General features: G+C 37.8%; 1 protein-coding gene across 1 annotated transcript in view; it reads right to left on the bottom strand.

Moving 5' to 3' along the window:
- ABCB4 (ATP binding cassette subfamily B member 4) overlaps positions 1–17,566 on the bottom strand; it is a gene marked incomplete at its 3' end in the record, with an annotated part of 60,321 nt that overhangs the window by 16,811 nt on the left and 25,944 nt on the right. The window contains exons 13-19 of the mRNA XM_084230846.1: positions 15,487–15,690; positions 15,053–15,223; positions 12,027–12,188; positions 9,669–9,845; positions 6,761–6,907; positions 2,189–2,293; positions 598–675 (exon numbers count right to left, since the gene is read on the bottom strand). Coding sequence (XP_084086972.1) covers positions 598–675; positions 2,189–2,293; positions 6,761–6,907; positions 9,669–9,845; positions 12,027–12,188; positions 15,053–15,223; positions 15,487–15,690 — 1,044 coding nt within the window. The remainder of the gene's footprint in view (positions 1–597; positions 676–2,188; positions 2,294–6,760; positions 6,908–9,668; positions 9,846–12,026; positions 12,189–15,052; positions 15,224–15,486; positions 15,691–17,566) is intronic.

Genomic DNA, 17,566 nt, shown 5'->3' with positions numbered 1-17,566 from the left:
CGGAACAAGTCTCAAGGAGAAAGACAAATACTGGATGATTTCACTCCTGAGGAATATTGGAAAAAAATAAAGGAACTGACAAAACCAACCCAAAATAAACCCCAGAAATATGACTGCAGAATTGAGGCTTTGAGGGGGAAGGGAGGTGGGAGAAGGAACAAAAGAGGAAGGGGGCACAATAATCTCCAATAAAAGACTAAGGGAGCTTGGATGGTGTGTGTGGGGAGGGAATATACATCTGAGGACATGTGAACCTATTTTCCTAAATTGTACAGTGCTGTAAACCAGTTACCTCAATAAAGAAAAAAAAAAAAAAGTCATCCTAGAGTCAGACCCAGGGCCAGAGAAGAGATACAGGTCCTTGAAATGATAACATCCACATGAATAGAGATAGTTGCTAAATAAGAACAAACACTACCTGAATTAAGTATACTCCCATGAAAACCCTGAAAGACCAGGAAAATTTGCATGCCCCTGACCAGCCTTTGCATGAACAGCCTGAGGAGGAAATCATGAATTGCTATAGACCATTAGAACAAGAAGAGGCTTAAAATGAAAGAAATCTTAAGAAACAGAAAGCCTCTGCAGTGCACCTACCTGTCTTAGCATTGCTTTAAAAGCCATTGAGCGAAGCCTTGTGGTGAGGATCTCGCCAGCTTTCCCAAATGTGAAGCCCTGGTTAAGAAAAAAAGCTGTTGTCTCTTGATCATCACTAATATTCTGCCACAAATGGGTATATTCACACTGATTTTTACATTATTGATATCTTAATCAACTATTCAAAAAACAAATGTCTAGAACTACATACTAATTCAAAGTCCCAACTTAACATCCTCAAAAACATCTGATCCTAGCTTCTGAACCATTCTAAATAGGCTTACTTTTCAGAACTTTAAAGGACAACATCTCAGAAAGATATTGTTTAATCACAATTTTCAGCAAGTTCCTAATACCTTTAAACAAAACATTTGAAGATAAAAGTAAAAAATCGTATAGGAATATGTTTGGCTCATGTAGTATAGGAGGAGGGTGAACATTTGTATCACTGAACTCCAATGAGTTTGTGGGTCCCTGGTCACAGTTCCACCTGCCCCCAAATAGGGGCACAATTAGCTATTCTGCCTTCCCACGTCTCCTTGCCAGACAATTTCCTTCTTTGTCATTACAGCACATCCAAACTGGAGAGTAGCCCACATGTCCATGTCCACAGCTGGGCTTGCCTCCAGGCAACCTGAGTAGCATCCTCCAGTCACAATGAGTGTTGAGGTAGGAGTGAGCAGTGTACTTTTGGGAGAACACATCAGTCTTTACTAAGCCAGGAGGACTGCTGGTCAGTGCTAGAGAACAGACTGTCCCAGGTGTCCAGGACTCAACTGTCCTGTCTTCTCCTTCCTGGCTAGATTTCTTGAGGGCATTGTGGGCGCCACAGTTCTATCTATCAGCCCACTGTTTGTGCAGTCTCCCAAAAAACTTTTCTCTAACTAGTTCCACTCCCTAACACACCAGGGCTTGGGGCTAGAGAGAATCATAGAGTTGTTACTGGCAAAGCACTGATTTTGAAATGAAAGGTGTGGCTTCCTTTTGCCACTGTCCCAATAATGCTAAAAGAGAAGAATGCTGGGAATGACTGGAGGAATTAATCACGATTAATGACTTAATGGACTGTATTTTAAAGGCCTATGTGGTGCCTATTGAATTAAAGACAATAGAGTTTGGTAGAAGTCTAACTAGATAGAAAAGTACAATTAGAGCAAGGTGTACTTGTTCATTCTGGCCAGGTCTACAATACCTAAGTACAAAATAAGGTATATTCTTCCAAATAGTTCCATCAAGTAAACAGGAGAAGATCAGAGAAATTATGAGATATTGTATAAAGAGTAATGACAAAAAAGAAGGTTATTGTTTCCAGTTTACAACGAAGTTGAGTTTAATTGGTTCTTATTTTCTCCTGTGAACTCAATCTCTTTCTCCCCTTTGGTATTGAATATTTGCTGAGGACAAACTTGTAATACAGGTAGCACACAGGGGGTCACAATTCCTTCTGCCATGGAATTTGTCCTCTAAAAACTATGTGACAATTATGTTTGCAATTCACTTTAGCCTAACATTTGGATGCTTCATTAAATTCTGATTAGTTTTCTCTAATTGAATACAGACTAAACAAGAAGGGCAAACTATAGGTACTTACCTGAAGGAAGAAAGTAAAAAAAGAAATAATTCCCAGGCCTAAAAAAAGCAATGAGAACATGTTGCACTTCCGCTGTTTCACTTCATCATCCCCTGGTCCAAAAATCTACAAAAGATCATTTAAAATACTCACTTGGGTTATATGATCCTTGTTTATTCCTCCCAGAAATAATGGCTTAAACATTATTGAGCATAATTTAAAAACAGTTCTTTGAATGTGTGGTTATTTCAATGCAAATATACAATGAAATAAACTGGTAATCACTTTTTTTCTTTAAATGGTTTTTTTTTAAGATTTTATTTATTATATTTGGGAATAAATCTAACAAAAGAGGTAAAGGACCTATACAAAGAAAACTATAAAACACTGTTAAAAGAAATAGAAGAAGACACAAAGAAATGGAAAGACATCCCCTGCTCATGGATTGGAAGAATAAACATTATTAAAATGACCATCCTACCAAAAGCAATCTACAGATTCAATGCTATTCCAATCAAAATCTCAATGTCATTCTTCAAAGAAATAGAACAATTATTGATGAAATTCATATGGAATCATAAAAAACCCTGAATAGCCAAAGCTCTCCTGAAAAAAAAGGAAGGGAATGGAGGCATCACACTCCCACACTTCAAACTATACTACAAAGCCATAATCATCAAAACCGCATGGTATTGGAACAAGAACAGACATACAGACCAATGGAATCGAATAGAAAATCCAGAAACAAACCCAAAAATTTATGATCAACTAATCTTTGACAAAGGAGCAAAGACTATGCATTGGAGCAAAGAAAGTTCGTTCAATAAATGGTGCTGGAAAAACTGGGTTGCTACATGCAAAAGAATGAAGCTTGACCACTACCTCACACCATACACAAAAATCAACTCAAAATGGATTAAAGAACTAGACATAAGACCTGAAACCATAAAATACATAGAAGGAAATATAGGCGAAACACTACGTGATCTGCACATCAAAGACATCTTTACAGACACATCACCCAAAGCAGTGATAGTGAAGGCAAAGATAAACAGCTGGGACTACATCAAATTAAAGAGCTTCTGCACAGCAAAAGAGACAATAACAAAAACAAAGAGAAACCCCACCAACTGGGAGAACATTTTTGCACCCAACACCAATGATAAAGGACTGATCACAAAAATCTGCAAAGAGCTGATGAGACTCAACAACAAAGAAAATAATCCAGTCAAAAAAATGGGCAGAAGAGCTAAAAAGAAACTTCTCTGAAGAGGAAATGCAAATGGCCAACAGGCATATGAAAAAATGTTCAGCATCACTTGTCATCAGGGAAATGCAAATCAAAACTACCATGAGATACCATCTTACACCAGTGAGAATGGCACATATTAAAAAAAACTAGCAACAACAAATGTTGGCAAGGGTGTGGAGAAAAAGGAACTCTCCTGCACTGTTGGTGGGAGTGCAAACTGGTCCAACCATTATGGAGAGGTGTGTGGAGATTTCTGGACCTACTAAGCATAGAGCTTCCATATGATCCAGCAATTCCACTCCTAGGTATTTACCCAAAGGACACAGAAACATCAATTCCAAAGAATACCTGCACCCCTATATAGCAGCACTATTTACAATAGCTAAGCTTTGGAAACAGCCCAAATGCCCCAAAATAGATGACCGGATCAAGAAGATGTGGTACATATACACCATGGAATATTACTCAGCATTCAAAAAAGATAAACACATGCAATTTGCAGCAACATGGATGGCGCTGGAAGGGATCATGCTCAGTGAAATAAGCCAGAAAGAAAAAAAAAAATACCGGATGGTCTCACTCATAGCAGGAATCTAGATAACTTAAATAAGGGACCAGGAAAATGAATAACTATAAGAAAGTGAAAATCAAAATCAACAAAAAACTATGAACCAGAGACACTTTTTGGGGGGTGGGGGGCAGGAGGGGAGGGATTGGGGTCAGAATGGGGGGGTTGAAATTGTATGGGCAATATAAAAATAAAATTTATTATTTAAAGAAAAAAAGATTTTATTTATTTATTTATATAAGAACTGGGGTATAGGCCAGATGTGCAGGAGGGTGAGAGGTTTCACCAGAGACAGAGCGGGGAACAGAACAGGCAGACTGACAAAATACACTGCTGAGGGGAGCAGTGGGCGCGACAGGAGAGGTCTGCCGCACCATGTGGGACCCTCGCTGGCTGGCCGGGATCAAACCTGCACTGCAGAGGCTGCAGATAGCTTCACAGCGCGGCGCTCAACTGCCTGCGCCACCAGGGGAGGCCCTAAACTGGTAACCACTTTTAAGTGTATGATTCAGTGGTATTAAATACATTCACACTGTTGTAAGCCTTAATGACCATCAATCTCCAGGACTTTTTCATCATCCCAAACTGTAACTCCCCTCCCCACCCCTGGAACCACTATTCTACTTTCTGTGAATTTGAGGACTATGTGGTTATTAATATGGATTAAAATACTGCATATAGATTGTGTACACATTTTCTTTTTTTAATTTCTTGTTGAAATACCATTGTTTATATCCTTGTTAGTGCTTGGGAAGTACAGGATGTCCTTCTTCCGGCATAGTCACCATAACACACCCACCGCCAAAGCACTCATGGTCCTCACCACATCCCTTGTTGGGTGCACATTTTAATGTTTGTTCCTCTTCCTCTGCCTGAATTTCCCTCTACAGCCCGAGCCCTCCACTGTTCTTTGCCCAGACACATCTCTCCTGATCATCTTATGTAAAAGGGCATCCCATCTGTAGCCCCTCCATTGCCCAACCTTGCTTTTAAAATGCCTGTTATCACTTGACACACATATATTTGATTATTATTTGAGTGTTGTTTGTCTGTGCCAATACAAAATAAGCTGTTTAAGGGCAGGGTCTGGTTTGTTTCCTACCATATTTCCACTGCCTAGTGCAGCATTTGGTACACAGGAGATACCCAGAAATATAAAGAGGATCCACACAACTTTTTAATTGAAAGAGAGCCAGGGACTGATCTATTTTGTAAGAAAAAAACCTTTGGAGGGCCCTCTCTAAATTTTTTTTTTTTTTTTTGCTTGTGTTCTTAATTGCAGACCAAGGCCCAATGTCACAAGATAAATAAACTTTTAACATTATGGAAAATAATGCATTTTAACAAAAAAGTCCCTCCAATAAAAGAGATTGGGCCTCCCTTGGTGGCGCAGCAGTTGAGTGCTGGGGTGTGAAGCTGCCCGCAGCCTCTGCAGCACCGGTTCGATCCCTGGCCACCAGCGAGGGTCCCACATGGCGCGACAGACCTCTCCTGCCAGGCCCACTGCTCCCCTCAGCAGTGTATTTCATCAGTCTGCCCGTTCTATTCCCTGCTCTGGCTCTGGTGAATTCTCTCACCCTCCCACACTTCTGACTGTACCCAGTTCTTGTATAAATAAATAAATAAACCTTAAAAAAAAAATAAAAAATAGTTAGAGATTGACAAAGATGGTCATACAATATAATTCCAGGGTTTGCCTAACATATTTCTGATGACTTTCTACAAATATCTCCCAGTGATTTGAACAACTAGACCATGTGAATTTACTTTCTTAATCTCAGACTCTCCAAGTCTTGGAAGGATTGCTAAAGTAACTATGTAGTGGCTATCATGTTTACAATACTTAATAAAGTTGACACTATTAATTTATACCAGGGATTATTCTATACCATCTCTTTTAATATTCATCTGATTAGGTAGGTTTATTTTATTTTATTTTAATTTTTTAAAATAAATTTTATTTTTATATTCCCCATACAATTGCAACCCCCTTATTTTGACCCCAATCCCTCCCCTCCCTGCCCCCCAACCCCTTTAGAGTGTCTCTGGTTCATAGTTTTTTGTTGATTTTGATTTTCACTTTCTTATAGTTATTCATTTCCTGGTCCCTTATTTAAGTTTTCTAGATTCCTGCTATGAGTGAGACCATCCGGTATTTTTCTTTTTCTTTCTGGGTTATTTCACTGAGCATGATCCCTTCCAGTGCCATCCATGTTGCTGCAAATTGCATGTGTTTATCTTTTTTGAATGCTGAGTAATATTCCACGGTGTATATGTACCACATCTTCTTGATCCGGTCATCTATTTTTGGGCATTTGGGTTTATTTTATAGATGAAAAACCTGAGTCACAGAAAGGGAAAGCATCTTACCCAGGTCTGCATAGCTATTAAGTGATGAGGACTATTTGTACCCTGAGTCTGGCCTCTTAAACACTAGGATTTAACTTCTCCCTATCCCATCCCTTCCAGCCTTCCTGTGACATCTCCTCTCTATAAACGGTATGGGGCTAATTGCTAAACACCAGTTTCATCAAATATAGAAAGCCAAATCGAATGCCTCCTTCAGTGATTTTACAGTTTAAAATTTTATTAATACCATAACTTGGAATCATTCAAAAGGTAACTCCTTTTTCCTGACAGTTTTCCTCAAAAGGGCATTAAGGACTTTGACTTAGTTTAATTTGAGGCTGCCTTATTCCAGAATGAACCCAGGGGTGAGGTTGGGGTGAAAACTGATTTAATTCAAATTATGAAGTGATACTTTCAAGCTTACCGCTATCATCTCAGAGAACAGGACGGAAAATGCTGGCTGAAGTGCCCCGTTGGCAATGGCACATACTGTTCCCACTACAAAGTAGGGCCATTCTGTTTTATTCAGTTTCAGGACCTTCAAAAATGAAACTGGTGGCACATTTTCATCCTAGAACACATAAATACCAGGACAAACTGGTAATAACATTTACCAGAGTTTATAGCTGTAGAAAAGATGTGTCATTGCCCTCAAAGATCTTACAAAGCAGGTTTGGAAAATGACTAGTTGTGGTCAACTATGGAGAGTAACACAGCACACTGTGGGTATGAGTCGTTCATCCAAGAAACATGGTGTGACACTCAAGACTTCATGGTGAGACTAGCTCAGTTCTATTCTAGCCCCAGAGAGTGAGCAGGAGCAAAACCTGGGGACAAAATGTCCTAGAATTCAAGTCTAGCTCTGGGCTTACACAGCCCTGTGTCAGTCATGGCCAGGCCACAAGAGCAGAGCTGCAGTTTTCTCATATATAATGACATGGTCTTGCCTCTCTATGTCTGGGTGAAATTCAACAATGCCTGTGAATAGATGGGCAAATGACTTTACAAATGTAGCATACCATTATTAACCAGGGAACATGGGTCTGGTCTCTTCTCCGTCAGACTCCTGTCTACTGCTATCTTTTCTATGACAGGATCCCAATTACAAAACCAAATTAATTACATCCTTCCCTCCCCCCACCCACCCTGCCTCCTCTTTTCAAACTACTATCCCCTGTGCACATTTCTCTTACTTCATGGATTAACTTGTTTTGTGACTGTTTTTCCTGTTGGTGTATAGGTCTCCTTTTCTGGTATGTGAGGTTTTTTTTTTTTAAAAAAAGTGAAGACAATGTTCTTATATACCTAGAAACTAGTAAATATCTGATTCTCAGCAAATGTTGAACTAAATGTCAGGTCAAGCATGAAGAATTTGAGTCATATATATGAGAATATTCTGACTACAGAAGTAGTTTTAACATTAACTAGATACAAAAGGTGCCTATGGGATTCCATTGCCTTACAGTCATTCAAATAGGACATGTTTAGTCTTTATGAAACAAAGAATCTAGAAGAAAGGTCTACTCAGCTCTCTTCTTTTAAACCAGCCATTTCTCTCTGTTTTAAGCCTGTTTCCTCTCTAGTTAACATTATCTTTAAACCCTTATCTCCAGCCTGATAAGGAACCCTTCTCCCGTTGCTCTTCAAACATACAAACAAATCTTCCCAGATCTCTCTAATCATATTACATTTTATATTCTCATTATTTTTCTCTCTCACCATTTATTTCTCTGTGATGATACTTATAACAATCTTGTTGATTATGACAATGTTTGCCTCTCTCTCTTCTCTGTGCATTTCTCTAAGAGAAGTGAGACTTTAAAATACCAGAAACTCATGATTTAGAATCACTCTCAAGATAACATCCATAGCCAAAAAGGGGGAAGTTGTGTATTGTACTTATGATAACACAGGTCCAGAATAATACAATGTTATTCTTCTTTCTGTAGATATATCAATATTTGCCAAAATAGACTTCTAAAAAAGGCTTTGTAATTTCTGTAGTAAATCATAATGTGCACAGAGAAAAACAGATGTTACAAACTTTCAGTAGTATTAGTTTCTTCAAGTCAATACAAGAGTAAATATAAATTCTACCATTACTGACAAATAAAATCAAATGATATATTCTCAATAATTATTTCTTGAAATAAACATATTTTCTTGAAATGGATTCCCCCTCTAAATTGAATTAATAATATTCTAAGTCTTCAAGTGAGAAATGTTAAAGTATGAACAATTTTGCTATTCTGGCGATTCACCTCATTTTCTAAGTAGAATTCCAATCTAATTTAGAGTCGCATTGCATGCAACAAATATATTCAATTTTTCACCCTCTCTTGCAGCTATGTAGGGTCATGTGATTAAGTTATGGCCAACGCCATCTATGTAAAAGTATTTCATGGGATTTTGGAAAATCTCATTGTTTCTTCCTGCATCTTGGAACATGTATGGAATGGCTGGAGCTTCAGAAGCTATCTGAGATCACTGAGGATGGAAGTCACATGCCAGAATAGAGATGAGGGCCTCCCCGGTGGCGCAGCGGTTGAGCGCTGGGTTGCGAAGCTACCTGCGGCCTCTGCGGCGCCGGTTCGATCCCCGGCTGCTCCCCGGCCACCGGAGGAGGGTCTCACATGGTGTGCAGACCTCTCCTGCCGCCCGCTGCTCCCCTCAGCAGTGTACTTCGGTCCTTCTGCCTGCTCTGCTCCCTGCTCTGGCTCTGGTGAATTTTCTCACCCTCCCGCGCTTCTGACTGTACCCAGTGCATGTATAAACCAAACAAACAAAACAAAATAATAAATAAATAAATAAGACATGCCTCTAGAAAATTAAAAAAAAAAAAAGAATAGAGATGAAAGGAGCCTGAACCCATGGTAACAGTGGAGCCCCCACTGTAACCTGGGATTTCCCATCGATAAGATTTTTCTATGTAAAAAACAAAAAAAACCCTCTTAATTAGCTTAAACTGATGATATTCTTAGTTTCCTTGCATAAACAAGCAAATGTAATCCTATCTAAATTAAGTATGCAAATATCTAGGTCCTCTTATTTTAATCCTATTTATCACTGGATTTCAAAGATAAATGGAATATATCATGTTAATATTAAGCATCTAAACACAAAGACTACACTGTTATTCTGTTTTTTCCATTGGAAATCCATTTTTAATTGGAATTTACTTTAATTCTTGTCAAATACACTTAAAATTTGAAATTTTCCTTTTTGAAGAAGAATATGACTCATAGTAGGAATCATTTGTACCTGTAAAATATTTGCAAGACTAAGAATTTCATCAATTAATCTATAAACAATTAAAATGAAAAGCAACTTACAAATTCATTGGTTTCCATATCAAGGCCATTCTGATGCTTTCGTGAATTTCTAAGGCTTTTATGAGTAGAATTCCTAAATATTTGAGATTTCCAACCATTTGGGGCCATACCCATGACAGCCTTTTCATCATTTAGTTCAGATTCAAATACTTCTGACTGGACTTGGTATCCTGATGTCTAAAAAAAAAAGAGAGAGAGACCAGCTGGATGTAACCTCCAACTTTAGAACCATGAAGTGTGGCCTCCTTTCCACCTAAGGCCTCTCTACCTATGTGCGCCTGGCCTCTCTATGCACCTACTTGTGTGAAAGATTTGGATAAGGCACTCCCACATGATTGCCTTGAGACAATGGCCCACATCACGAGGTGGCTGGGGACGCATAGGTAACCGTTTACTGATTGTGTGGTGAGGGTCTGAGATGGTCTGGGAGTAGCTTGGAAATTATACCAAATACCTGTACAGGAAGACAGGAAGGTCTCTCTGTATACATGGCCAACATGTCACTTCCTGTTCCCTATAAAGTTGATTACCCTTTGTCTCCCCTGGACCCTACTCCCATAAAGATGAATACCCTTTGTTTCCCCTGGACCCTGCTTCTTCTACCATTGTCACATAATCAATCATGCTTGTTCTCTATTACTAAATAAATAGCAAGATTCTGCTATAAAGCTATGTTGAATTTTACTTGTGTCAAAAATTTTAGATTCCATAACAGCTTCTCATTCAAAGCTAGTTGGAAAACTAAAGAAATGTATGAACACCTAGAGTAAAAAAGGTTTTTAAATGACAGAAAGATTACATTAAATTTGAGAAAAGCTAAAAATTGGAGTAAAAAAGTAGTTTCTAAAAATTTTAGGGCAAATATTTCATCATCCAGCTGACATGAAGGAATTTCCTCAACATGCAAGAATCCAGAAACAAATCATGACTATGAAAGGGAAAAACAAGCAGAAACAATACCAAAGATTCATTTTTAAAGCTGCAAACAAGGAGAGCTGGTTACCAACCTTAGGAAGCAATTAAGCTCCTTTCTTCAACTGGCTGAGCAAAGTCATCTTCCCCGTCCCTTGCCCACAAACCCAGAGACTCAGTCTCATTGACAGCTTTGGATAAAAACCAAGTCTCCAACATTAGAAAAAAATGACTAAACAATTTCTTGCACACTATTATAAAGGACCGCTGAGTACCCATTAAAATGGCAGGGTTTGGATGACTGTACATCTGTAATGTTAACAACAACAAAAAAACAAGATATGTATGCACATACTAATTACAGTTATATACAAGGACTTTTATAAATATAAGAATCATGCATATAAAATATTTTTAGGTTATTTCAAAAAGTTGTTCAAGTGAGTAAGCCAAATAAAATGTCTTATTTAATAATAAGGCAAACCAACAATTGCTAAAATAACCTGTTTTTTGAACTACACACCACTATGGTTTCATATTGTAATTGTTGAAAAAACAAATATATAACCTGCTTTAGGTACTAGAGAGAATGATTATTTTCTTTTGTTTTTTAAATAAAATCAGCTATTCCCTTCCTAGAACCAAGAATCTTGCCTTTGGTTTTGTTAGAATTATCTGGGAAGCATTTCTTTTTTAATTGCATTTACATTGGTTTGCAACCCTATTTGTGATTTAGAGGTACAGTATCTTTCCATTGAGGTGCTGCTACCACACCACATCCCCCCCCAAAGCACCCACAGTCTACCATGTTAACCCATGGGTTCCCTCCTTACTTTGTTCTTGTCCCTCCCACTGTGGTAGTCTTAGTTCCACAGTCAGATTTCTAGGATTTGTTATTAGTTTGGCTTTATCTCACCATTTGTTTTGTTTCTCTATATTCCACATATAAACCACACCATCTAGCATATGTCTTTATTCTTCTGACTTTCCCTTAGCATAATCTCCTGCAGTCCCACCCATATTGTTGCAAATGGCAAGAGTTTATCTATTTTAATAATACCCGAGTAGAATGCCATTGTATACATATAACATATTGTTGTGATCTACTCATGTGCCTTTGAGAACTGAGGTTGTTTCGATAGCTTGGTTACAATAAACAGTGCTACTTGAACACAGTTCAATTCAATGTTTGTAGACATTCCCCAAACAATTTTGGATCTCTGTCCTAAGGAATAAAATAAAAAGTTTTGTCATTTTTCCTCTTCCCTCACCTCTTTCTCAGGATTCCTTCATTGATTCTGAATTAACATCTTAAAAATGAACACTTTTAGGGATCTCCCTGAAGTTTATTTTTCAATATGGCATTGATTGCAAAATATTTTAATAATTTATATAATACTTCTATTTAGGAGCAAGCAGCAGAAAAACTCCCTGCAAAGCAGATACCTGCATGTGAACAAGCCTGAAGTACACCCCTTCCTTCTTCATCAGTTCACTGTGGCTTCCTTGCTCCACAATGACTCCATCCTCAAACCCGGCTATGACATCTGCATTTCGGATTGTGGACAGTCGGTGTGCTATCACAATGGTGGTCCTGCCTTCTCTAGCCTAAAGGGGAAAAGGAAGGACAAACATGTGTGCACATGTCACATTATCAACTAACATCACATTTAAGCACTTGCATGGATATTTTTGTAGATGGAAGAGAACACCTTATCCTTGCTGTGTGATTAGAGCACATGTGCATCACTCATCTATGAAAGGTTAAAGTGAGACTTGAGTTCTAGACTAGACAGGAGGCCAACCTCTTCAGTATGAAGATGGATAAGTCTGGAAGCCCAAGGGACTATCAATGTTTATTCAAGAAAAACAAGAAAACGCTTGACTCTTAAGTATTTCCACCCTTGTCTGAGGAGCCTAGGTTCTGAGTTACATGGGTATGCTAGAAACTGTAGTAAAAACATAATAAGGGGAGTTGCTACCAACTAGAGAGCTTGTCTGTAGTGTTTCCTTTGAAGTTCCTGATTTCATCCATAATTCTTATGGATTGCATGCAGGCAGTTTAGGTGAATATGCACCTTGGGATTAGCAATGTTAAATTGACCATATGAATGTCAATCCCGGGAATGGGACCAGTAACTTTGATTTTAAAGAAGCATCCCAGGTGATTTTTATGCATGCTGAAATCTATAAATCACCCTTTTAAAGTAGATCAGTGACCTCATATTTTGGCTTGGTGGGCTTACACATTGGCATTTAAACCCTGGGAAATGCCCATGAAACTTTTCATGTTATGTCACTAATAATGTTTGCTTTCTAAGATACTTATAAACCCTGTCAGAGTAATAGCTTCTTAAGACCATTCCTACTCTGAAACAATAAACCCACAATTTTTGAAGGTTATTAGAATGCAGCCTGATTCACCTAAACAGCTTAAGATACAAATTAAAAATAGAGAGGCTACATTCACAACAGCCAAAGAATGGAAAACAATCCAACGTTTATCAATTGAGAATGTATAAACAAATGCGGTATATCCATACATGTGCTGGAATATTACTGGGTTATAAAAAAGAATGACATATATTACAACATGGATGAACCTTGAAAACCTTATGCTAAGTGAAAAAAAAAACAGTCATAAAATATCACACATCGTATGATTTCATTTATATGAAATGTCCAGAATAGGCAAAGCTAGAGAGATGAAAAATATATTAGTGGTTGCCAAGGGAAAAGGTGAGCATGAAATGGAGAATGATTGGTAATGGGTACAATATTTCCTCTTGGGTTGATAAAAATATTCTTGGATTAGATTAGTGCTGATGGTTGCAAAATCCTGTAAATACAATAAAAAACCAATAAATTATAGATTTTAAAAGAGTAAATTTTAATGTTGCTTGAATTGTCTCAATTATTTTTAAAAAGAATAGTCATAAAAATTCTAAAAAAGAAGTTAATGAGAAAGGAATATTATAACACCAAATAAAAAAACAACAACAAAACACAACCATATCAACTAAAATAGTGAAATCCAGGGGAAGTTATTTCATGAATAGGCAGTTTAATCAATAGAACAAAACAAAGTTCAGAAATGGACATAAAGCATTTAGGACTTATTACATGATACATATGACACTGTCCATTATCAAGGCAAAAATAGACTACAATACATGATACTGAACCAATTGTGTAGGTACACGGAAAAAATTAATGTGGCATTTTTACTTTAGTTATAACACAAAAATAACCAGATGAATCAATATACTTAAATAAACATTAAAAGATTAAACCATAAAAAAAGAGAGAAGCTAGAACAGAGCTCTATATTAAAACACTAAAGGCTAGTCTTTGATTTGTCATATGTAGGACCCAAAGAAGCATTATTTGTTGAAATATTTACTGATGTGGAAGTTGTGTGGCTTGGGCCACATACAATAAGGCATATAGAAAAGTATCTGATTAGTCTAATTATAGTCTTGATAATAAAAGTGATGAGTAAGTTGTTGACAGTGAATATGTTATAATAATAATAGGTTGATGCCATGTCAACAGATCAAAACAGAGAAGGTGGAATCAGACTGTGAGTGAATGAGTTGTATGTAGGAGAAACAAAGTTTGTATTTATAAATTTAAAACTCAGCAACTATCACCCTTGACCACAAAATTTTGGCCAGATTAAAGGTTTGACACAAAGAGAGTATTTTTCAGAGCTTTTTGATACCCAATGATGACAAAACATTGGCAAATAAATATCCTAGATTGATGGACAACACTATTAAGAAATTTGGACCTTCTGATAATTTCTTAGGGTTAAAGGGAGACCCAAAGAAAGGAAATACTAATCTTTTAACTTTTCTATATTATATATTTATGTTGGTGTCTTGGTGATGGGTGTGGTGTGGTAACATACACGAGTAGAGGTGTGAATCTATTGCCCTAAAACAGTGTTGTAAATCAACATTACCTCAATAAACATGATTTTTTAAAAAGATCTTATACTAAAAAACCTATTACAGATTTTGATGAATAGTTGAGTCAATAGATAAAAAATAATTGTTTTAATACAACATGTATTATCTCAATGATGGTATTCAATTTAGTAAATATTGATTTAGGCTCAGCAATGTGTAAAGATCTACATTAAATGCTATAAAGATACCAATATGAACCATTTATTAATTCTATCTCTTAGGTATGTTTTAACACAACTACTTTTGGTCAAAGTAATAGCCTATATGAAAGAAAAAAGCTAATTAGTTTAGTGCACAGTCCTGGACTGATGCCAGTAAATGGACCATTCACCCCTGCTTGCAGTGTGACCCCCACAGAAAGGAGAAATCAATAAAGCGGAAGGAGAAAGCTTCCTTTGTTTTTATGTTTATTTCTCAATCCAGACTTGCAAAGCATTGGCAATGAATTTCAATAAAGTTTCAGTTTGTTGATCCTTTAGGTGTTTAGGGTTTACTGACCTTATCCAGAGCTGCCTGTACCTCAGCTTCACTTTCACTGTCCAAGGCTGATGTGGCCTCATCCAGGAGGAGGATCTTGGGGTTTCGAACCAGAGCCCGAGCAATGGCAATTCTCTGTTTCTGTCCACCACTCAGTTGGGCTCCTCTGTCTCCAACCAGGGTGTCAAATTTCTAAAAGAAAACATGCAAGAGTATTTTAAACAGAATAGGCCTGCAGACTTGAAATTCATGAAGACAGCATGGTGTTACATTTTGACTTTCATAATAGTCATCAATTATAATAAAATAATGAATACTGAATTCCAAGGACTTAACTGGCAAAGTTAGATAACAATGCATCTCATACATTATTAGATTAACAATTGAAGAAAAAGAATTCAGTCATTTCAAGTAGAATCCTAAACTGAGGACAACTACATTAACAGAGACTTTACCTGTGGTAATTTCATGATAAACTCATAGGCATTGGCTTCTTTAACAGCTTTCTTAATCTCATCCATGGTTACATTTCCACGGCCGTAACGAATATTTTCGGCAATTGTGGTAGAAAATAACACTGGCTCTTGACTCACCACTCCAATTATTTCTCTCAGATACCTTACATTAAAGGTCCTAATATCCTGCCCATCAATGTTAATCTGAAAGAAGGAAACATTTCCATTAACTATTTAAAACTGTGTGATATCTAAAGCATCAAGACTCTAATTCATTACCAGAAAAAGTCTTAGGTAATATTTAACTTTTTTTAGTGATTAGAAATGACAATTGGAAATAAACAGCAGTGTGTAAAAACAGAAAGGGTATGCTTTCTGTTGATATTTATTATCTTACACATACAGTTTTTTCATGGATGAATTATTTTCTATAAATGATATTAGGTTATATATTTTCAGCACTCATTTTTGCTTATCATGATTAAATTTGATTTAAAGTGTCTACTTGGGCCTCCCCGGTGGCGCAGCGGTTGAGCGCTGGGTTGCGAAGCTGCCCGCGGCCTCTGCGGCGCCGGTTCGATCCCCGGCTGCTCCCCGGCCACCGGAGGAGAGTCCCACATGGCGCACAGACCTCTCCTGCCGCCCGCTGCTCCCCTCAGCAGTGTACTTCGGTCCTTCTGCCTGCTCTGCTCCCCGCTCTGGCTCTGGTGAATTCTCTCACCCTCCCAAGCTTCTGACTGTACCCAGTGCGTGTATAAACAAAAACAAACAAACAAAAAAACAAATAAATAAAAACATGCCTCTATAAAAAAAAAAATTCTTAAAAAAAAAATAAAGTGTCTACTTATCTACCTAGTCTATATATCATTTTGATTACATCTTGAGGTTCTACTGCATGTAATATTCGACAATTTAGATGTCCAGCCACTCGATGTTTATCTTCCTTCAAGAAATACTGAAGATAAACACTGCATAAGCAGAGGTTGTTAGGCTGGAGAGTGTGGAATGTATTTTGAGTCAGACTCTGTTTTATCTCTGAATTGTTGAGACTTCTAGGTGAAAAGTAATCAGCCTGATTCAGCAGTCGACTCAACTCCCGGAGAGTAACTATGAAGAAACACTTACTCGCTGATTTCTGCTTATGGATGACTGAAAAAATAGAAACATTTTGTTTTTCTCCTTATTGATGATTAAGGAAGAAACAGGAAGACCCTCTACTGGTTGTTACAAAAGACCGCTGGTATTCCAGCTTTTTTCCTGACAACTCCTATCGGCCAGTCCAAAAGTTTCAAACAAAAGACATAAGCTTAGTTCCCCTATTCCCCTGCTTGATCCATCAAAACTTCCCAATGCCCTAGCCCTGGTGGTACACACCAGGGATTTGGTCTGCAACCAAATCATGATTCCTTTTCTTATGTAAACACTACCTTGGTTATATTACAGTCTTATTATTTCTCAGTCAACAAGAATATGATTTATATTCATACTTTGATAACAATTGCTTGCCTGCACAGTGACTACTGTATGCTGGGCATTTATTATTTGCTAAATAAAAATTGGTTAAAAAACCCTCTAATTTTAATTTTAATAATTTACAGTGTCAGCAGGGATTTTTTTTTTTAAAGATTTATTTATTCATTTGTACAAGCACTGGGTACAGCCAGAAGCGCAGGAGGGCGAGAGAACTCACCAGAGCCAGAGTAGGGAGCACAGCAGGCAGAAGGACCGAAGTACACTGCTGAGGGGAGCAGTGGGCGGCAGGAGAGGTCTGTGCGCCATGTGGGACCCTCCTCTGGTGGCCGGGGAGCAGCTGGGTATCGAACCGGCGCTGTAGAGGCTGGGGGCAGCCCCACAACCCAGTGCTCAACCGCTGCGCCACCGGGGAGGCCTCAGCAGGAATATTTAAATATGTTTCTTTATAATTTACCAGTTCTGGGTTTTATAATTTTAATCTTTTTTTTTTTTTCCTTCTAAAAAAACAGGTGGCACAAGGGGTTAAGCACTGCACTATGAAGCAAAATGCAGCCTCTGCAGCATGAGTTCAATCCCTGGCCAGGGAGCTGACCTAAGTGGTGCAGCA

Source organism: Talpa europaea (assembly GCF_964194135.1).
Source record: "Talpa europaea genome assembly, chromosome: 3".
Taxonomy (NCBI): Eukaryota; Metazoa; Chordata; class Mammalia; order Eulipotyphla; family Talpidae; genus Talpa; species Talpa europaea.
The sequence above is the reverse complement of the archived record's forward strand: the minus strand, read 5'-3'. Positions and strand labels throughout refer to the sequence as shown.